This window comes from Schistocerca piceifrons, chromosome 10 (assembly GCF_021461385.2).
Source record: "Schistocerca piceifrons isolate TAMUIC-IGC-003096 chromosome 10, iqSchPice1.1, whole genome shotgun sequence".
NCBI lineage: Eukaryota > Metazoa > Arthropoda > Insecta > Orthoptera > Acrididae > Schistocerca > Schistocerca piceifrons.
This window is the reverse complement of record NC_060147.1, coordinates 101,172,811-101,196,677: the sequence shown is the minus strand read 5'-3', so window position 1 is coordinate 101,196,677 and position 23,867 is coordinate 101,172,811. Positions and strand designations below refer to the sequence as shown.

Sequence of the window (23,867 nt, the reverse complement as noted above, 5' to 3'; positions counted from 1 at the left end):
AATCTGTAAATCTATCAACTACTGTAGGGATTTCCTTGCAGTTTCCACTAATAGATACACTGATTCAGGGCAAACCATGTGGTACAGTAACTTGCAGCTTCCATTATTGCCATGAGATATCACTCCAAATGCCATTTAAGTATGGGACACACAACATTCATGCCTCCTGAAAACTTGCCTGATGTGTGCAGCTCACTTAGGTATATCAAAGTAATGTTCTTTAGGAGCCTAACAATGTTCTCTGAACTTTAATCTTAACTCTATGCAGTGAATACAAAATGAAATTACTGCTATGCCTCATACGTTGTCTGGCCATATATTTTTGGTGCATCCTTGCAAAGCTGGGATTGGTCACAGGTTCATTAATAAATATGGAATTTAAGTAAAAATAAAACAGATGGTGCTGCTAACAAGATTTGTAACAGCAACTGTTCAATTACTAGATTTCACCCTAGATACTCAGCTACCAGTGGCTGAGTTAATAAGGTAGAAATATTTTATAGCTACAAGCACTTGAATACCTTCTACTCTTCAAAGATGATTTATGAAGTTTTTTTGAGAATTGTGTCATATTGCATTAGGAAACTGATGCCTGGGCATTCAACTTCAAATCCTAGAAGTATGAAGAAAATAGAAGAGGGCCAGACCATAGAGTGTCCTTGTTAACAATGGACAATCAAAGCGGAGGGTGTTGGAAATGATTTTCATGGGAGCCATCCCGGAATGTGTGTGGAAACTTTGAGAAAACACGAACCAGGATGTGAGGTATGTGACAGGTTGAAGTATTGCTAAGCAACATTTTCTGTCCATTGATTTGGCTGCAGGCTTCTTGAATTATCTTAGTTCCTTACTGCCGGAATGTTCTACACAGCCTTTGTTAATAGCATAGTTTGTCCTACAACATTTTCACAGTATATTACAGACACCTTACCATGCTGAGGCCATATTTGTCTTTGAAAAGGCATAAAGTATCCTTAATTATTAGGAGGCAGCCTACAACAACATGATGGCAATGTTTGGCATTTAGGTGTAACATATAAGTACTGGCCGGCTGAGACATCTGCCCAATACGATGTCAACCAATTCCAACGCATAAAATGCAAGGAGGTAGCACAGTCTGGCACAGAACAACTCAATTTTGAATATTTTAGTATTTGATGAAAGCAAAAGGCCAATTACACAGTAAGTAAAATCAAATTCATATGAACGGAAGTCTTCTGGCATGTAACAATGGAAAATGAGAAAAATTAGAAGAATGAGAGCGGTGTGGGTGTCTCCTATTTCTTGTGGCAGCACCTAGCAAGACTGGTAAATGTGAAAGAGGTGTGTGGTCACATCAACCACCATATCAACTTGATAGCGATGCACAAAATTTATTCCATTTTCTAAATGTATACAAAGTATAATTTTTAGCTAAAACTTTACAATATAAAAATATTTTTTTTAAAATAAATAGTACCCCAAAGTCATCAACAACTGTAACTCAAAACAGCACCTACTAATATACATGTATAATTCCACATTCCAAGTACCAAGCTAATTCACAACTATTTTCTTGTATTCTGGAAAGCTGTCAATGGCCTTCTGTAAATATTCACATGTCAGCTTCATTTTGAGTTCGTTGTTGTGTACATAATCAAAGGCAGCCTGTAACAACGTGAAGACAAAATTTAAAGAGAAATTCTACAAGCCGCAAATACAATTTGAATGTGAATAGCAATAATATAAAAAGCTTTCCATACATGACTCGCCACTGTAGTTCACTTAGCAGTTGCCTCTTGTATGTTAAGATACCATTAGTTTTTAACATTACATCAGGCACACTATCACAATCTTTGTGTGTTTAACCACACTAAACTCTTGCTACTTTGGCCTCTCAGTAACCCGGTGTTTAGTCGCTTTCAAGGAGAAATGACAGGCTCAACAATGAATTATAGTGTGCAATGATGTTGTCAGTTAATTACAATGTCAAACAATGTTTGAAAATGTGGCTTTCTTTACAGTTCAGTACCACAGCAATAAAAGGAAACACCTCAAGCAGAAGCTTGAAATTTTAGAACTGAGGTTCTTTGAAGAGAAGCACTGCTGCGGAGTACAATTTTAATGAGTAACTATTTATGACATCAAAAAGAAACATATTATTTGACAATAAGAAACACAAATGGAGAGTAGGTTGAGACAACACAGGGTTATGCGAAAGAGTGAGAATGAAGAACTGGACGCAGTTGTTTACAGGTGGTTCACACAAAAACACAGTAAAGGAATTCCTGTCAGTGGCCCAATAATACAGGAAAAAGCAGTTGCATTTCACAAACAACTTGGATGTGGCAGTAAGGCTGGATATTAAACTAACTGGGAAGAGGGTGGGGGGGGGCATGGAATGGGCAGCTGACAGTCACCAGTGAAGTTAATCAGCTAATGACAAAGATACAGAAGAGTTTGTAAAGACAATTTGGAAGACAAAGAAGATTTAATTGCTGATGCCTTGCACAATGCTGATGAAATAAGTCTCATTTACAAGATGCTTCCTTCAAAGACATCACTCCCAAGAAAGAGAAGGATGGTTTTGGGCACAAACAACAGAAACAATGTGTAACATTAGTGGTACATATTAACACAAATGGGAGTAATAAACTACCACGGTGATAGGGAAATCCTAACATCAATGTTGTTTTCAATATGGCAACAGAAATACACTTCCAGTTCAATATTGTGCTCAGAAGCAAGTGTGGACAGACAGAAAAATATTCTCTCAGTGGTTCCAAAAAAATTTGTACCAGCTCTGAGAAAGAGCTGAAGAACAAAAAGCTTCTGAATGAGGAAAACTGAGAGACAGACGAAACTTCAACAGATGAGGAAATAATTAAAAGCAGGCAGGAAAGTAATGATGAAAGTGATGAAGAAGAGGACACAGGAGGAGAGAGCATGAATATTACTCACCCTGGTGCTCCTGAAGCTGCAGACACCTCCCTGGAGTACAATACACAACAACAAGATACCTGCAGTACTGACGTAATGCTTCTAAGACGGTCGCATGATAAACCGTGCCGCCACTGCATATAGCAACTAAAAGTTCAGGACAAGTTTCATAGTAAGTGCCACTACTGAATATGTACATACTTGAGGGCTCAGCTCTCGGCTGGCCGGATTGAATGGGTATAGTTCCCAGACACTCTCAATAAGAATTCAAATGGCTCTGAGCACTATGGGACTTAACTGCTGAGGTCATCAGTCCCCTAGAACTTAGAACTACTTAAACCTAACTAACCTATGAACATCACACACATCCAAGCCCGAGGCAGGATTTGAACCTGCAACAGTAGCGGTCGCGTGGTTCCAGACTGTAGCGCCTAGAACCGCTCGGCCACTCCGGCCGGCCACTCTCAATAATTCGGCACCTCTATTGTGAGGAATGGCCAGTTTAGCAGGAGTATAGTGTATTGATTCTCATCAGGAAGTGAAATGTATAGCAGCATCAAGAGACCCACCTGACAGTATGAGAGAAAGATAGGTTGAGGTAGTTCAAAATGGAAGGGCAAGTCACAAACATTACATGATGAGGACCCACCTGAGATAAGGGCGACAGTAAACAAAGAGGAAGGGGGCAGTTGGTACTGGCCAGCAGTTCTGTCTCTTAGTTTATCACTTTTCCTTCGATACAATTAACATTAGTTAATTATAAATTTTGATTTTTTTATTGCAATAACTTTCTAAAATACATGTACATTTATTCATGAAGGACAATTTTTCCGTATCTTTTATAAATAATAATGTCATGCAGAGTGATCTTAACACAATACAAACCAACTTAAATAACAAATGTTGCAAGTTTATCTCCCATAGAGAATAACTGTATTCTAGTTAGAGGATCGCTTATCTCAATTATACAGCTTTGAAAAATGAATACGATATGCCAGACTCAGCCTCAAATCCAGGCTTGTCTGAGAGGACGACTCATTTTGCGTACAAGCCTTAGTGTATGGTTAAGCCATAGACTGTGATATCCTTGCACCTAGGAATGTAGGTCTGACACAGTATGCAGGAGAGCATGTGTGAGCTGAGAAAAGTAGATAGAGTAACTGGCAGACAGAAGCTCTGATGGTGAGTTGTGGACTACCCTGAGTATCTCAGCCAGTTAAAGGCAAGACATAAGTTTACTTATACCCCAACAAAACAACTGAGAACTGTAGGAATTAAAGTCTGTATGAGTCCTCTGTTCTTAGGATCCTCAGTGAAACAAGTTCAAAGAATTTTAGTGGTAACCCTTCATGCAAAATCTCCCTTTTGCATTTGCTGTACATCTCTGTAATGCCACCAAATCATCGGCTAAGTTTAACACTAATTTCTCAGCTCTTCTATGAACCTTCACAATGCCTTAAGTCATATTGACTTAATAGGGATCTCTAAGCGGTCACGCAGGGAAGCAATTAAATGTGAATACTATGCCACATTACACCAACCTGCTTATACTTAAAATCAGCTGATAATCAACACTTCCACTGTCTAATTTCGTGAATGCCACTTGCATTATCAACCACACCATGTGTTATAAAGTTATAGAGGCACTCCTATTACCTGATACAACTTTTATAAATACTGTAATACATACAGCTAGATCCTCCACTTTTTTTCACACTATAGAACTGTGAAGAGCACAACAGAGGGTACTTACCACTGTAACACACATTAGGGTTTCTTTCTGTGCGTATGCTTATGCAGCATGAGAAGAATTATTTGTTAAATTCCTCTGTGCACCATGGGATTAATACAATATTTTCTTCAGAGATCCTATGCGAGTAATACACCCAATTCCTCACTTAACACATGGTCTTGAAACTAGGCTTTCACATTATAGCTAGCATCTATCTTCAATCACGTGCTATTTCATGTTTTTCAAGAGATCAGTGATGCTCTCACCTGGGTCAAACAAAACTGTAACCATTCGTGCTGTCCTTCTCTGTCTACATTCAATATCCCTTGTTAGTCCCACGTAGTATTGGGCCCATACACGAGCAATACTCTATGATGAGAGTCACATGAGTGTTTTGTATGCAATCTCTGTATGCAAACTCTTGCACTTGTTTTAGTCACCCCTGAGGCTGAGTGATCATCCTTTCATTTCCTCATAAATTAGCTCTCTAGATATTTATAGAAGTTGACTAATTTCAGTTGTGACTTACTGGAATTGTAGCCATAGGATACTATTTTTTTTTTTATTCCATTTTGAGAAGTGGTTACTTATATGTATCTTAACATTTGCAGCAAGTTTCTAAGTCTTGCTCTTCTTTCAGACACTGTGCAGCTCTTTCTGATACTATTTCATTATACAGGGTGCCCCAGAAAGAATGCTCAATATTCAGGAATTTGACACGCACAGTCATTTGAGCTAAAAAGGTCTAGAAACATGGTCTCTAAAATACATACCTTGAGAGCTATGAGCACTTTCTCAGTAGAAGAGGTATGTTTCACAGTGGTGAAGATGAACAAGCACTCATAGCTCCCACGGCATGCACTTCAAAGTCCATGTTTAGTAGGCATTTTTTCTCGTTTTCATCCATACTATCACCTCTCAAAATGTGGAAAGCAAAGAACTTGCAGTAGAAGAGATATTTGTTCCACAGTATCAAAGGTGTAGAAGTGCTCATAGCTCTTAAGGTATGCATTTTAAAGCTCACGTTTACTAGATTTTTTTGCTTTAAATGATTGTCACTTTCGTGTCCCTGAATATTGACCATTCTTTCTGGGTTACCCTGCAAATAGCTGCATCATTTGCAAAAGTCTGAAGTAACTCTTAATATTTTTTGCCATGTCAATAACATGCAACATGAACTATACAGGTCCCAACAAACTTCCTTGGCTCACAGCTTAAGTTACTTCTACACCTGTCAATGACCTTTCATCCAAGATAACATGCTATGTCTTTCCTACCAAGAAATCCTCAATCGAATCACAAATTTTGTTTGACATCCCGCAAGTGTACTGTCACTACTAAGCATTGGTGTATTGAGTCAAAGTCTCACCTTGATCCACAACCTTCCGTATATCACATGAGAAAACTGAAGGTTGGGTTTTGTATGACTGATGTTCACTAAATAACTATGCACAGCAAGTTTCAGGAGGCAATGTTGCAAAAAAGGACAAGATAGTATTGACCATTCAGAACGAAAAGACACACTCATTAGCATTTGAATTTAAGATACCTGCTATGTCTGGGCAGAGGGATTCCATTGTCACCATGGTGACATACTGCAACATGACCTGGTGGTGGCAGTCATAATGATAAGTGTAGTGTTCAATTGATGTAGAGGACATTGCACTGACCATTTCATTAACAATGTTTAAGAGTGCACTGAGAGTGCTTCATTTCAGGAAGAATTGTTGCCACTGGATTCATCTGTGGTGGGTAACAACATACTGATGAAAGGAGTTGGATGCTCAGAGCAGCAGATACCTGATCCACAGTGCAGTGAATCACTCACCAATTTACAACACAACTGCCTCACATGTGTACCTCTGTTTACTATATATCAAGGGCCACAGAGATTAGCACGAGTAGGAACACCACCAATGGATACTCTACGAGTGTAAAAAGGTTGCCTGGACTGACTATTTGCAGCATATATTGATAAGTTGAACACCGCAAGATACAAACATGCCAGAAACCACTATGATGTAGAATCCAACTTGCCAACAGTGCACCATTCATTCAGGTAGTGGAAGTATTTACATATGTGATGGTGACAATCATAATCAGTGCTCTTACTGCAATCAAGATACACATCTCGTGGTATGAGCAGTGTCTGTTCTCACAAGCAAAACTCTTGAGACAATTCCCCAGGAACACACAACCACACATTTCTTCAGAAAGCCTATGTTGACACACATTTGTGATTCATTCGTATTAAAAATCCATTAACTGTTTTGAAAAATGTCCTTGCTACACACTATCTGTTATATGGTTAGCTGACCACTTAAACAAAAAGGCAGGGGCCAAGTCAACCACTCTCAGCTCACTGACCTCCTCTCCCTAATACCTAAGGTAGGAGGCCTGACACTTCACAAAATATGGTAAAAGTCTAGAACAGGGTCAGTGGCGTACTTATGTTTTGTGAAGGAATGTTTTTAGCACTTGCTGTGAGGTACTATGGGAACAAGGGAAGATGTGTTGGCTGTTTATGTTACACAGCCAAAGTAAGAGCAGCAAGCAGATGATGTGTTTTGATTTAATACATCCAGAAAAAGGGTGAAACATTGCTGTAAACGACGATTATACATTTAATTTCTCCATGTTTGACTTGTAGCTATTTAAACTGTGATAGTATCTACAAATCCAAGACAGTGTCACAACCTATGATACATTTGAAAAAGCAGTGAAATATTTCTCTGCTTTGTGTTGTTACACAATCAGTCTGTGTGAGCAGATTAATACATCATACATGCTATTCTATTACGAATGAAGACTGATCCACTGCCTCCTCCCATGATTTAATTGAAAAACATTGATCCACTTTCTCAGTGTGTTTGTACAGATCAATCATGTGGTCATTTTACCACCACGTCTGACACATTTTCGTGTCCCTGCAATTAATCCATTAGACATGCACCAATGGATTTTGTCACTGTGCAGGATTAAATCACTTAAATCAGTCTACTTTATAGCATTTGCTGCCATAACCACAAAATATTTTTCTTGAAACTCACTAATACTCCAAAAAACAGTAAACAAGACAATAGTTTCAATTACACTGCTAGAAATACATTGTTTCTGTTCTTACCTCTCATCGGTTACGTCAAAGAACCATCCCACTGGCTACACAAAACACGTGGATTGCCAACCTATGAGCAGTAGATAAGCAGCACAGTGACTGCTATTGGCTCTGATCTAGACTTTAGCCCAGAATTTTAAAGCATGTATTATACCACTGCTGTTATCAGTTACAATGGTGACAGTTCTTCTGCCAACTACAGGGTTTTCCTTATGTCAGCATATGAAACAGTGAAATATTTATACAGTGGAAATATATCTTTGCTATCGTCTTTCAAGGACAAACAATACCAGAACCTAATATCAGATAATTTTCATTTGTCTGTCTACAAATCCTACAGATGACCTGTAGCTTCAGTAAAACAATGCACTACCCCACCATTTCCAAATTGTTTCAGAAAGGTTCATGCAACATCACATGGACGTGAAGATGATTGTGTGGCCCTGCTAGATTACCTGACCTCAGTCATCTGATTCTAACACACCACCACAGCTCCCGGAAATTTTGGGTTGTGGGAGTTGACTTTCTGATCATAAGTCAGAATGGATCAGAACACTTGACATGATGTGTTTCACTATCATTTGAGCAAAAGGAAGTGTTGCGTGCAAGTAGGTCCAGGTCTCTCAAGACTGCATGCTTCACTTTTAGTAGTTGGAACAAGACAGTACACTGATTAGCTGCGTAGTTTCTGTCTAAAACAGTTGCAAATGAAGCCCTTGGTGATATTTAAAAAAAATGATCTGTTCATTTAATATTCTTCCCACTCCTCAATAGCTTCATACAGCTGCTCCTCAGAAACCATTGAGACCAGAGTGCATATTTAATATGTCTCCCTTTTAGCAAAGTGTCCATATTAATGATTCTTAATGTATGTTCATTTCCTCCTCAAACATACTATATTAGATGCATTCATATGAAAGTGCAACATCTGCCAGACATTTATTTTTCAGAAGAAATAAAAATAAAAAATTCAGGTGCATTGTGTAGTGTTTGTACTAAACAGTAGACAATGTTGTGGCAATAGGCTCTCACACTGCACCCTCCCCCTCCTATTTTCCAGAATTAGTGAAGACATATTTAGTAATAGGAATCTCTTAATGATATGCAATTCCTCTCCTGTCCAAATCCCTCAGTTAACCAGTGAAGCACATCACTTTAATTTGTTCTGAATTGCATGTCTTCTATTTTCTGCTAGGTTGCTCACCTCGGCAGAAATTCTGTTCATACTGACATGGATTGGGAACAGTTTTTACCACAGCTATGTTGATCCCATCACAAGGCATTGAATTATCTTCTGGAAGAAGATAAAGTACAATAAATTTAATATTATCACTAAAAACACCTTATAATGACTATAAGAAAACAAGTGGTTGATGTTTATGACATGTTTACACGTAAAGAGTTCAGAAACAAGTGTAGGAAACAATTTTCAACATGACTACAACACTAGAAGCAGGTAATTACAAGCTTTCCTTTCATGGATTTGGAGCAGTTTTTCATACTTTATAGTGTGCAAATATAAAACTCTATAATCAGTTTAAAGAAGGCTATTTCACAGCAAGACCTCAATGCTGCAACATAATATGTACATTTCATCTTTGTGCGTATATGCTATTTATTATTCAGTAGCAGAAGTTTTAAATAATTGCAGCAATGAATAATGTACTTGGCACTATTTCCATGTTAAGAGTTATATATTGCACTGTACAATTTCTGTTTGTTGTTGACTAGTCCCTTGTACACAAAATCAGCAATTAAAACTGGCAGGCCTACAAAATGAGACGACAAAATTCTGATTCCGATACCAGCTTTGGTATACTAGCCTCTACTTTCAGCAAATAATATCAACAGATCATTTTGGTTATCTGACAAAATGATATCTCCCTCAAACCTGTATGAAAATTCATATTTTATTACAATCAAAGGACTCCAGCTACAAGCTGTAACTTCCCTGCAACCAAAAAGAAAAGAAAAAAAAGAAGGTGTAAACAGTCATCAAGCTAAACACGACACTGCAGCGTTGATGGAACAGTCCTATTGGTGCATGGTCTTGCTGCCTGACTGTCAGGCAATATGAACACAAACAGAAATGCAATCTGTGATTTTTCATATAAGTTAAGTAGTGGCAGATATGATAGTCATGTTGAGAGGGAGGGAGGGAGGGAGGGAGGGAGGGAGGGAGGGAGGGAGGGAGGGAGAGAGGGAGAGGGAGAGGGAGAGGGAGAAACATATCTTTCACACACTTATATCTATGGTCTCACTACCATGATGCAAACTCTTCCTCAAAGTACAAATTCCACATAGCCTACTCCACCAATCTCTCTATACTAATTGTGCTCAAGACAAAGCCAATCTGAAAGCAGAAAAACACACATTGCACCATAACATCTGAACACCAGACCACAACCCTCTCATTACCATGATATTGCAGTGCTTGTGTTATTCTGATTTATGATGCAAAGTTCCTCTGGACATGCATGGGTGTTGGAAGGAACAGGCACTTCGGCAACTACAGCCATTATTAAATACATTACATGTATTTGCAATTGCTAATATGGATAACCACCAGCTGTAGAATGGAATGACGACAATAAAAATTTGTGCTGGACTGGACTTGAACCCGGATTTCCCGTGTTTGCCTTCCTATTTTGCTGCCCGTGCATGCCTTACAGCCAGACCCATATTTGATGACATATGGAAGTTTGCGTCTGGCCATGAGGCATGCACGGATAGCGAAATGGTAAGGCGACCACTTGCAATAAGCAGTAAATCCGGGTTTGAGAACCGATCCAGCACAAACTTTCATTGCTGTCATTCTATTTTACAGCTGATGGTTGTCCATATTTGCAACTGTGAATACAGTTAACGTACTCCCATTCTCATCACATCCACTTTTCAGACACTCTTTCCAATTAACACCTCACAATTTTCAGCTTTCATGTTTTCCTTGGGCAAAAGGCATTCTTTATTTCTCTTTAACCACTTTCCATTGAAATCGTATTCTTTTCCTTCTGCTGTCACATGCTATACTGAGCAGATTCAACATGGAACATAGGTTATAATTTAATGTCTGTTAGTACCAAATTAAAATGAACATGTGGAAACAAACAGTGGCATCTTAAAGGATCCATCCTGATATTCATCTGAAGAAGCTAAATCCAGATGGTTAAACAGGGATACAAATCCCACTCCATCTGTACACAAATCCAATGTCTTAAGTGCTGTGACATCTCACTCTGTGCTCTCTCTTTCCACGAACCCTGGCAGAACACATTTAAATTAACTAAGCGTGACCCATCCCAGTACGACATTAGTTCCATTCAAAAAGAATAAAGAAATAGGAAATGGTAGGACACATTACCAACAAATTTCTGGGACAACTGTCAACAGAAAAAGAAGAATTCACCTTAGCTAGTATCCTCCCAACACCCTTTCCTTGGAAGATTGATGGGACTTCAGTATGTAGTAAGTCGACAACACCACAAGCGTCCTCATCGTATTGCAGGACTGCTCTTTCTGCAAAGATACAAAACCCAGGTAAGAAGAAATATTTTACTGATGTGGACTATCTTAAAACATCAATACTGCAGTAATGCAGTTCCTCTCAAATGTAAGCTTTTGTGGTCACTGTCAGTTAACATAAAAGTTTACTGCACGTAGACATGTTCTAGAAATAACTGTCTCTACATGGGTAAAATTGAAAGTTTGTACATGGTTGCAGTGGCCTGCCTCTGCACCTTCTAATGGAGAAATTGGCCCTGCCCCCTGTGCTGGACATGGCACCATACCAAAGTTTTAAAAACTGTTCATGTGATTGATCCGTAATGGTGAAAGTAGTTGGAAACCATAATACATTAATTTCTTGTCATGGCAGGAGTCGGTGTATGTTGATGCCTATAAGCCCATTCAGAATGAGTGACAGATGTCGAACTAAAAGTGTAACTACTGTGAGCTCCGTTGTTCTTCTCTCCCTCTGTCCACCTCCTCCTCCCCCTTCTGCCTGTTCATCTCCTCCTCCTCCTCCTCCTCCTATCTCTGACCATCTCCTCCTCCCACCTTCTCTCTACACATTATTGCCACCATACCAATACGAAGCTGGTGGTTCTTATCCCATTTTGTAACTAATATGTGTACCAAATTTGATTGATATTGTTCCAAGAGTTTGGGGTGAGTTTTTTACCCATGGTTTTTCCTGCATACACACCACAAGAAAAAGTTTTGCGTCACCTCAGTTCCAATAGTTCTGCAGCCTGTACAGAAAATTGGAATAGAGATCAATATAAACATCATTTCCGCCCTTTTTATTGCTCATGAAAATCACAAGTTGCATGTTGTACCACCATACAGAGAGACCTTCAGAGGTGGTACTCCAGATTTCTGTACATACTGGTACCTCTAATATACAGTAACACATCCTCTTGCATTGATGCATGCCTATGTTCATTGTGGCATACTCTCCACAAGTTCATCAAGGCACTGTCGGTCCAGATTGTCCCACTCCTCAATGGCAATTCGGTGTAGATCCCTCAGAGTGGTTGGTGGGTCACGTCGAGCATAAACAGCCCTTTTCAATCCATCCCAGGCATGTTCAATAGGGTTCATGCCTGGAGAACATGCTGACTACTCTAGCCAAGCAATGTCATTATCCTGAAGGAAGCCATTCACAAGATGTGCATGATGGGGGCATGAACTGTCGTTCATGAAGACAAATGCTTCGCCAATATGCTGCTGATATAGTTGCACTATTGGTCGGAGGATGGCACTCACATATTGTACAGCCACTACGGCGCCTTCCATGACCACCAGCGGTGTCCATCAGCCCCACATAATGCCACCCCTAAACAGCAGGGAACCTGCACCCTGCTGCACTCGCTGGACAGTGTGTCTAAGGCGTTCAGCCTGACCGGGTTGCCTCCAAACACGTCTCTGAAGATTGTCTGGCTGAAGGCATATGCAACACTAATCAGTGAAGAGAATGTAGCCTGACCGGGTTGCCTCCAAACACGTCTCTGAAGATTGTCTGGCTGAAGGCATATGCAACACTAATCAGTGAAGAGAATGTGACGCCAATCCTGAGTGGTCCCTTCGGCATGTTGTTCGGCCCATCTGTACTGCACTGCATGGTGTCGTGGAGGCAAAGATGAACCTCGCCATGGACGTCGGGAGTGAAGTTGTGCATCATGCACTCTATTGCGCACAGTTTGAGTCGTAACATGACATCCTGTGGCTGTACAAAAAGTATTATTCAACATGGTGGCGTTGCTGTCAGGGTTCCTCCTTTGGTTCACTCGGAGATGCCTGTACACATCACTTGTTGAGGGCCCTTCCTGGCACACAGTAACAATGCGGATATGATCAAACTGCAGCACTGACCATCTAGCATGAGTGAACTACAGACAACACGAGCCGTGTACCTCCTTCTTGGTGGAATAACTGGAACTGATCGGCTGTCTGACCCCCTCCGTCTAATAGGCACTGCTCATGAATGGTTGTTTACATCTATGGGCGGTTTTAGTGACATCTCTGAACAGTCAAAGGGACTAAGTCTATGATACAACATCCACAGTCAACGTCTATCTTCAGGAGTTCTGGGAACTGGGGTGATGCAAAACTTTTTTTGATGTGTGTATATTTCACATATGTTTAAAATATTTCACATGTATCTATTCCCATATTTCACCTGTATCTCTTGAGAATTTCCTCCTACAGTTTCATTTTCATGTAGCTCAATGTTTATGATAATGTACCTGCTCAACTATTTGTCGTACAATGACATAATTTTGCAAGTACATCTAGTGGTATATGTTCAAATGGCTCTAAGCACTATGGGACTCAACATCTGAGGTCATCAGTTCCCAGTGGTATATGTGTTTACTGTCTAAAATGTATTGTGCATAAAGTAATAGTAGCAGTAGTAGTAGTAGTAGTAGTAGTAGTAGTAGTAGTAAAGAGGTAACACATTAAAAGTCATGATCACGCAGCAGTTTTTCATGCATCTCAGTATTTGATGTCGCATATCCCGAACTATGTGTCACACAATGACACAGTTTTGTAAGTACATTCAGCAGCATTTGTGGGTCCTGTATGTAAAATATGTTGTGAATAGAGTTAGTAGCAAAGAAGTAGTAAATTTAAACATCATTCATGATGCAGCAGTTTTCCACACATCTCCTGAATACATTGCTGGTACCTTCAGTGGTGTACGTGAATACTGTCTACAAAATGTGTTGCAAATACAGTTAGTTGTGAAGAAGTAATAAATTAAAACATCATGCTTCATGTGGCAGTTTTACTGCAAAGACCATGAAAATCTTAAGTGATCCGACTTTTTATTCCTTTCATCATTTGATGGAGATTAAAAATGTCATAAAGGTTTGAATTTATGTGTATAGTTCATTGCAAGCCCTAAATGCAGTCATTCTTTAATACTGCATGAAGGCAGTAGGGTATTAGTGCGTCATGGGCCATGCTGTTTTTTTCAGCCCTCTCCCACCCCTTTGTTAGGTAAGTGGTTCTTACGCCCATTGTGATTCTTCCAGACAGTAAGTGATACATGTAACAAGTTTGGCTGAAATCGGTCTAGTGGTTTAGGAGGTGGTGAGTAACATACATACATAGGTACATATGTACATCCATTTTTATAATATATATGCACTTTTTAACAGATATCACTTAAATTCTCTATCTGATGTATCAATACAAGTGTAAATACAACAGCCATGACTCCTTTAGAAGAACTGAGAAAGTCAATCAAGTTCTACAATAACAGAACACAAATGTCACATCAACATGGATGACATTTCCACACATTCAATCAAGCTTTCACATTTGGTCTTCTGTGCGGTGCACGAGGAGCAATGTTAAACAGCAACAAGCCTTTATTTCTTAAATGTGTTGCCTTAAACTTTTAAAGTTTAGCAAACAATAAAAATGTCATAATGAGATTAGCAAACCAAATGTATGTCAGTCTTAAAGCAACATAATGCAAAGTTTGGAAGAACTGAAGTGTTTGATGCTGCTTCTCATCTCTCAACCAAACAGTCAACTCAGACCTCAGGCTGTGGATCAGTAAGTCATTATACCCAATATTTGACATTCGCAACCGTTGACTTCACCAATGCACAACTTAACTCACCTTCCAACCTAACATTGAGATCGAGCTCCAGTACAGATCAGTCTGTCAAGTCAACCAAGACAAGTGGTACTGGTTGCCAGCTTTGACTCTTGACATAATTGTGTTGTGTTACATGGTGTCATGACTGAGTGACACTCTCTAGTGTCGAATGCTGATGTTTCGAAGCTTGTTCAAAGTGTCTTTAGTAAGCGATACGGCTGGTGCACACGTTGTTTGTCAGGGTTCTATTCTACATGTTTGTTTTGTATTGGAATTGTCAGATTGGAGCACTGTTAGAAAGTGGTTGGGGTGTCAGTTCTTAGTCCCTACTGGTATGTCTTTGACTCTGGAATTGTTAGTTTGACATGTTGTTAATGGTTTGAGATTTAAATTTTTGTTTCGCATTTGTTGTAAGTTATGGGTATAATGAGGAAATTCATTAGCACATCGTTGCATGCTGCCTGGCATGCAGAGTTTCTCTCTCCATGTTCACAACTAATTGATATTGTCCTTCCTAATTACAGAGTAAATGTCTATTATTTCCACCTGTGATCATGAAATTGTTAGGTCCTTAGAGTAATGGTTACAGTCAGCAATGACCATCTTCAGATCTGATCTTAAAAGGCTATGCACAACATTTCTAGTCAATGGCTACAGCCTTAGGTCGATCCACACTGCCTTGTTGACGAACACAAGCAAGAAATAGATAAACTGCGGCCAACAGTGCGCTTACCTTATGTGAAAAATGTTACTGATAAACTTGGCAAACACCTTCGCTGGATTGGGGTGCAGGGGTCTTCTATGGTGGTCTCAGGATCCAGGATGTGCTAGGCTCCACTAAGGACAAGGTGGATGCATTACACACTGCAGGCGTGTACAAGGTGGAATGCGAATGTGGAGAGGCGTACATTGGCGAGATTGGCAGGCCAATAGCAACGCGCATTTGGGAACGTGAGTGCTATATTCGTCTAGGGCAACACAACAAATCTGCAGTGGCAGAACACCAGTGGGACTGCGGAAAAGAAATAAATTTCAGCAAAGCCTGTGTGTTAGCCAAGCAGCTGGTTATGACGAAACACAAAATCAGAGGGTCCATCGAAATACTCAAACACCCTAATAACATGAATAAGGAGGATGGACTCAGGCTTGCCCCATCTTGGCTGCCAGCAATCAGAGCTCAACAGACTGCACTGTCAACACGAGGTATGAGCACTACCAGCGAGTAAATGCAGCCGCGTGGCCAATGTCCAGTATTTGGTAAACAGCAGCCAACTTCTCATTCGACGGTGACCACCAATCATGGCAAATAACACAAGAGCCGATAGACAACTGAGGTTACGTTCTCCCTCCACTGCAACACCCTATTAAGATAAAGTTCCCTCTCCTTCTTCCATAAGTGACCAATGAAACGAACTATCTTTTTAAAATTATGACGTAATGGCATGCGTAGTGAACACTAACAACAAAATATAAAGGACACTGCATAGCTAGAACACACCAGTAGACCCAGAAGAAGGCTGCTGCAACTGTGGACGAAATTTTGGTTTTCTCAGTACCACATCCAGAAAACTTTTATGTTGATGTCTATTAACAGTTTCAATATGGAGCCCTAGTCTCCCTCAGTCACTGGCTATGGGCCAGTGCCGAGTGAGACTAGGGTCCATATAAAAGAAGTTAAGTCTCTGCATGTTGTACTGTCATTGCATAGTTATGCCTTTTGGTCTAATGGTAAATTGTGTCTCTGGGACTGAAATGTCCCAGGATCATATCCTGCCCAGACCACGGAATTTTTCAGTGTGCCTTTTACTGACCCTCCACCCTCCAATGACGTGAAGATTCACCAGGAATGAATTTCACACACACTGCAAGTCCCCTTGCCCCAGCAGGGGTGTCAGAAAGCTTTTGGTACCATTCCTCACAAGTAGCTTCTAACCAAATTGCATGCCTATGGTGTATTGTCTCAGCTGTGTGACAGGATCTGTGATTTCCTGTCATGAAGGTCACCGTTTATAGCAATTAACAGGAAGTCACCTATGAAACTGCAGTTACATCTACAGTTCTTCAAGAAGTGTTTAAGGCCCCCTACGGCTGTTACTCCATATAAATGATTTATAAGAATCTGAGCAGCCCTCTCAGACTGTTTGAAGGTGATGCTGTTGATCACCATCTAGCAAAGACACTGCAAAATTAAAACAAGTTGCAAATGTATTTAGACAAGATATCTGTCTACATGCTGTAAAAGTTGGAAGTTGGACCTGAAAGATGTAAAAAAACTGTGTAGTCCTCCACATGAGTACTAAAAATCATTTACTTTAGAGTTACATGATAAATCACACAAATTTAAGAGTTGTCGATTCAAATGAATACCCCAGGGTTACAATTAAGAGCATTTTAAATTTGAAACTCCACTCAGAAAGTTATTTGGGGAATGAGAACCAAAGACTGCATTTTATTGCCAGAACACTTAGAAAATGCAACAGTCTGCTATAGAGACTACCTAAGTACACTTTTCCATCATCTTCTGGAGTACTGCTGTGCAGTATGGTGTCCTTCAAGATAAGAATGACAGAGAACATAAAAAATGTTGACAGATGCGCTGCTTGTTTTGTATTATCATGAAATAGCGGAGAGAATGTCATGGATATGATAAGCAAGTCGGGATGGCAATCATTAAAACAGAGGCATTCTTCATTTGGGCGAGATCTTTTCACAAAATTACAAATTATAAACTTTCTCCTCCAAATGCCAAAATATTTTGCTGACTTGCACCTACAAAGGGAAAATGAGCATCATCATAAAATAAGGAAAATAAAAACCAGCACAAAAAATATTTAGGTGTTCATTTGTCCCATGTGCTATTTGAGAGTAAAAAAATGAGAAATATTCTGAAAGTGGTTCTATGAACCCTCTGCAAAAAATGTAAGTGTGAACTACAGAGCAATTATGTAGGTGTAAGGTTACTGAGCCAGTTAGGGGCACACAAGCTGCCGGAGTAGCGTCCAATTGAAAGACTTGCACCAAGTTGTCGAACCACAGAATTATTACACACATCGGATTGAATGTATGCGATGGACATTAATGGACATTAAAGACGGGAAGTGTCCACCTTCCTCCTTTACGACAGCTTGGACTCCACTGGGACAATTTTAGTGAGATTTCTGAATGTCTGTTGAAGCTTTGCAGCCCATTCTTTTTCAAGAGCCAAAACCAGTGAATGTAGTGATATCGAGCGCTTGGGGTAGGGAGCAAAGTCGAAGATTTACCTCATCCCAAAGGTGTTCCACTGGGTTCAGATTTGGACTCCAGGCAGGCTAATCCATTTCAAGAATGTTGTTGTCTATAACCATTGCCTTACAGATGCTGGTTTATGATGGGATGCATTGTCATGCCTCCCCCCATGAACCATAGACTTTGCCGTTGGTGGGGAGGCTTGTGTGCCTCAGCAATACAGATAGCCGTACTGTAGGTGCAACCACAATGGAGGGGTATCTGTTGAGAGGCCAGACAAACGTATGGTTCCTGAAGAGGGGCAGCAGCCTTTTCAGTAGTTGCAGGGGCAACAGTCTGGATGATTGACTGATCTGGCCTTGTAACACTAACCAAAACGGCCTTGCTGTGCTGGTACTGCGAACGGCTGAAAGCAAGGGGAAACTACGACCGTAATTTTTCTCGAGGACATGCAACTTTACTGTATGGATGAATGATGATGGCGTCCTCTTGGGTAAAACATTCTGGAGGTAAAATAGTCCCCCATTCGGATCTCCAGGTGGGGACTACTCAAGAGGACGTCATTATCAGGAGAAAGAAAACTGGCATTCTACGGATCAGAGCGTGGAATGTCAGATCCCTTAATCGGGCAGGTAGATTAGAAAATTTAAAAAGGGAAATGGATAGGTTAAAGTTAGATATAGTGGGAATTAGCAAAGTTCGGTGGGAGGAGGAACAAGACTTTTGGTCAGATGAATACGGGGTTATAAATACAAAATCAAATAGGAGGAATGCAGGAGTAGGTTTAATAATGAATAAAAAAAATAGGAGTTCGGGTAACCTACTACAAACAACATAGTGAACGCATTGTTGTGGCCAAGATAGACACGAAGCCCACGCCTACGACAGTAGTACAATTCTATATGCCAACTAGCTCTGCAGATGACGAAGAAATGTATGATGAGATAAGATAAATTATTCAGATAGTGAATGGAGATGAAAATTTAATAGTCATGGGTGACTGGAATTCAATAGTTGGAAAAGGAAGAGAAGGAAACGTAGTAGGTGAATATGGATTGGGGGTAAGAAATGAACGAGGAAGCCGCCTGGTAGAGTTTTGCACAGAGCATAACTTAATCATAGCTAACACTTGGTTCAAGAATCATAAAAGAAGGTTGTATACATGGAAGAAGCCTGGAGATACTGATAGGTTTCAGATAGATTATATAATGGTAAGACAGAGGTTTAGGAACCAGGTTTTAAATTATAAGACATTTCCAGGGGCAGATGTGGACTCTGACCACAATCTATTGGTTATGAAACGTAGATTAAAACTGAAGAAACTGCAAAAAGGTGGGAATTTAAGGAGATGGGACCTGGATAAACTAGCTAAACCAGGGGTTGTACAGAGTTTCAGGGAGAGCATAAGGGGACAACTGACAAGAACAGGCGAAAGAAATACAGTAGAAGAAGAATGGGTAGCTTTGAGGGATGAAGTAGTGAAGGCAGCAGAGGATCAAGTAGGTAAAAAGACGAGGGCTAGTAGAAATCCTTGGGTGACAGAAGAAATATTGAATTTAATTGATGAAAGGAGAAAATATAAAAATGCAGTAAATGAAGTAGGCAAAAAGGAATACAAACGTCTCAAAAATGATATCGACAGGAAGTGCAAAATGGCTAAGCAGGGATGGCTAGAGGACAAATGTAAGGATGTAGAGGCTTGTCTCACTAGGGGTAAGATAGATACTGCCTACAGGAAAATTAAAGAGACTTTTGGAGAAAAGAGAACCACTTGTATGAATATCAAGGTCTCAGATGGAAACCCAGTTCTAAGCAAAGAAGGGAGAGCAGAAAGGTGGAAGGAGTATATAGAGGGTCTATACAAGGGCGATGTACTTGAGGACAATATTATGGAAATGGAAGAGGATGTACATGAATATGAAATGGGAGATACGATACTGCATGAAGAGTTTGATAGAGCACTGAAAGTCTTAAGTCGAAACAAGGCCCCAGGAGTAACATTCCATTAGAACTACTGACAGCCTTGGGAGAGCCAGTCCTGACAAAACTCTACCATCTGGTGAGCAAAATGTATGAGACAGGCGAAATACCCTCAGACTTCAAGAAGAATATAATAATTCCCATCCCAAAAAAAGCAGGTGTTGACAGATGTGAAAATTACCAAACTATCAGTTTAATAAGTCACAGCTGCAAAATACTAACACGAATTCTTTACAGACGAATGGAAAAACTGGTAGAAGCCGACCTCGGGGAAGACCAGTTTGGATTCCGTAGAAATGTTGGAACACGTCAGGCAATACTGACCCTACGACTTATCTTAGAAAATAGATTAAGAAAAGACAAACCTACATTTGTAGCATTTGTAGACTTGGAGAAAGATTTTGACAATGTTGACTGGAATACTCTCTTTCAAATTCTTTAGGTGGCAGGGGTTAAATACAGGGAGCGAAAGGATATTTACAATTTGTACAGGAAGCAGATGGCAGTTACAAGAGTCGACGGACACGAAAGGGAAGCAATCTCTATATTGAGCAAGCAGTAAAGGAAACAAAAGAAAAATTCGGAGTAGGTATTAAAATCCATGGAGAAGAAATAAAAACTTTAAGGTTCGCCGATGACATTGTAATTCTGTCAGAGACAGCAAAGGACCTGGAAGAGCAGTTGAACAGAATGGACAGTGTCTTGAAAGGAGAATATACGATGTATATCAACAAAAGCAAAACGAGGATAATGGAATGTAGTCAAATTAAGTCGGGTGATGCTGAGGGAATTAGATTAGGAAATGAGACACTTAAAGTAGTAAAGGAGTTTTGCTATTTGGGGAGCAAAATAACTGCAGATGGTCGAAGTAGAGAGGATATAAAATGTAGACTGGCAATGGCAAGGAAAGCGTTTCTGAAGAAGAGAAATTTGTTAACATCGAGTATAGATTTAAGTGTCAGGAAGTCGTTTCTGAAAGTATTTGTATGGAGTGTAGCCATGTAAGGAAGTGAAACATGGACGACAAATACTTTGGACAAGAAGAGAATAGAAGCTTTCGAAATGTGGTGCTACAGAAGAATGCTGAAGATTAGATGGGTAGATCACACAACTACTGAGTAGGTATTGAATAGGATTGGGGAGAAGAGGAGTTTGTGGCACAACTTGACTAGAAGAAGGGATCGGTTGGTAGGACATGTTTTGAGGCATCAAGGGATCGCCAATTTAGTATTGGAGGGCAGCGTGGAGGGTAAAAATAGTAGAGGGAGACCAAGAGATGAATACACTAAGCAGATTCAGAAGGATGTAGGCTGCAGTAAGTACTGGGAGATGAAGAAGCTTGCACAGGATAGAGTAGCATGGAGAGCTCCATCAAACCAGTCTCAGGACTGAAGACCACAACAAAAACAACAACAACAGCAGCATTGTCATGCTGATACAATCATTATCTCAAAACTATACCTCTACTGTACATGGTACAAAATGCTGTAAAATGTGTTCATATCCTTTCACATTTATAGTTTTTTTAAGTGCTATAAGGGGACCATACCCTAAGCATGAGAAACAGCCACATACTGTAACCCCATCTCCTGTTGACACTACACATGATGGAAGGTACTGTTCGCCAGGCATTTGCCACACCCAAACCCTTCCATCACATTGTCACATGGTGTAGGTCAACCACTGTAGCCCCTTCTTTTTAACACCCTACGCACTGTTGTCGTGCTAGCTGGACTGCTGGTATCACTTTGGAACTCACAAGTGATTCCTTCCATTGATTCACAGAATTTTTTTACAACCACTCACCCCACCCCAAGCAAAGTTTGATTGCCCCTGTCTGTCATTGTACAAGATTTGCCTCATCTTTGTTTAGCTGTGGTTGTTCCTTCACATTTCCATTTAACAAACACATAATTGTCTGTTGACTTGGACAGCTTTAGAAACATTGAAGTGTCCCCAATGGATTTTTTACTCAGGTGGCATCCAATGACTAGCCAACATTTGAAGTCACTGAGTTCTACAGACTGCCCTATTCTGCTGTCACTGCTTCTCTACTGGAAACAGAATACTCCCTGCCTCCTTTTATACTGGTTGGCCCACCTCTTGTGACATGTAGTGCTCAATTCTGCCTTGCAGATTTACATCTAACAATGCAGGCCACCTTACGGTGTGTGGCGGAAGGTGCTTCTGGTACCACTATCCGATCCTCCATTCCCTTGTCTATTCGCAAACGGCACAAGGGAATAATAATTGTTGAGAAACCTCTCTGTTAGTTCTAATTTCTCAAATCTTCTGGTTCTGCTCATTACACAGGACATATATGGGAGGCAGAAATAGTTACCCAATTCTTCCCAAATCATACTCTCTTACAATTTCAATAGCAAATCTCTGAGTGATGCACAACACCTCTCTTGTAGCATCTACCACTGGAGTTTGTCGTGGATCACTGCAATGCTACCGTGCCAACTAAACCATCCTGTGACCAAATGCGAAGCTCCTCACTGAACTTACCAATCTCTTCTACTAATGTAAACCGATAAGGGTGCAAGACCAGTTGAACAAGTGTTTTGTACATTAGGTATGTCCGAATACTTTTGATCAGAAGTGTACAGTATATTACCCATCTTTCCCTAAAGCTTACACTGATTTTCCTAAGAATTTCAAAAATTTTGCACAGTTTTACATTCTTGAAAGCTTTTTCTATGTCGAGAAATCCTATGATTATGTTTTGATTATTCTGAAGTCTTGTTTCTATTATCAAGCGCGACGTCAGAACTGACTGACTGGTGGTGGTGCCTTTAACTTCCCTATAATTCACACAGGCCTTCATTTCAATGAACCTCAATTTTCTTTTCCAGTCTTCTGTACATTATTCTTATCAGCAACTTGCATTATGATACACTTTACTTTCTGTTCAATAGTTCTCACCTTCATCTACCCTTCCGTTCTCTACCTCTCCTATTAACCCAACATTGAGAGTGTCAGCTTCCCCCCCCCCCCCCCCCCCCAGCCTTTTGCCCTCCCTCAGACAGTGTGTGGCAGCTGCACAATGCCGGTCCTGAACGCTGGCGCTGGACGCCAACTGGGTGCCAACGTTTGTAGAGACGCGCACCACTATTACACATCTGCGCCACTACAAATGAGTCATTGTCGGGTCCCACACTCATAGCAGCTTTCCACTGTCAGATGTGTATTTCGTAGCTTCACTTTAGCCGCCTTGCTGTGTGCTGCAAATCTGTCTCGATGATTACAGTTCCGGCAGTGGCAACACAATACTCTCCGCCTCCTTTAATTCTTGCAGGTCAGCCTCTCTTTAAATCTAGTCGTTAATTCCAATTTACACAGGGGTTGATCGGACACTTTTGGTCAGGTATTGCACTAAAGGTATTACATGACAATATATATTTTACTACAAATGTGTGTGAATGTTTGGTCTGAGTCTTGGTTAAATGTGATTTACCCATGGATTTACCGAATCTACAGACTTAGAACGTACCTTTGCCCAAAGTAATAAAGAATTCCTTGACGCTCTTGTCGTGACTAACTTCAAGAGCGTCTGTGGAAAATTGCATTATTGCAATTGTACTCGCATTTGGTTTAACAGTTCTTGCCAAAATCCTTGCAGAGCGTCGAAGCATTGATATCGCTAAGGCTTGCACTTGTGTAGTAAAATAGACGAACCTTGCCGACAAACGTAGAATGTTTTTATTTACGTTTGCGTCATTGCGTGTCTTCAGTGCCACAGACAATCTACACACATCTCTGATATCAAGGATGTT

The 23,867-nt window shown here is 40.3% G+C and overlaps 1 protein-coding gene across 2 annotated transcripts; it reads right to left on the bottom strand.

The window, feature by feature from the left end:
* Window positions 1-1,353: 1,353 nt before the first annotated feature.
* Window positions 1,354-23,867, bottom strand: LOC124718997 (protein NATD1). 2 transcript variants are annotated; one of them, XM_047244667.1, is made up of 3 exons: window positions 23,585-23,858; window positions 11,173-11,282; window positions 1,354-1,647 (listed from the first exon to the last, which is right to left on the bottom strand). In XM_047244667.1, exons 1-3 carry the CDS (start codon window positions 23,724-23,726, stop codon window positions 1,537-1,539), a joined length of 363 nt encoding a protein of 120 aa, XP_047100623.1. In that variant the 5' UTR covers window positions 23,727-23,858; the 3' UTR covers window positions 1,354-1,536. The 2 variants fall into 2 exon arrangements, with proteins under 2 accessions (XP_047100623.1, XP_047100624.1); XM_047244668.1 differs by lacking the exon at window positions 1,354-1,647 and adding an exon at window positions 8,977-9,060 and having other exon boundaries at window positions 23,585-23,867.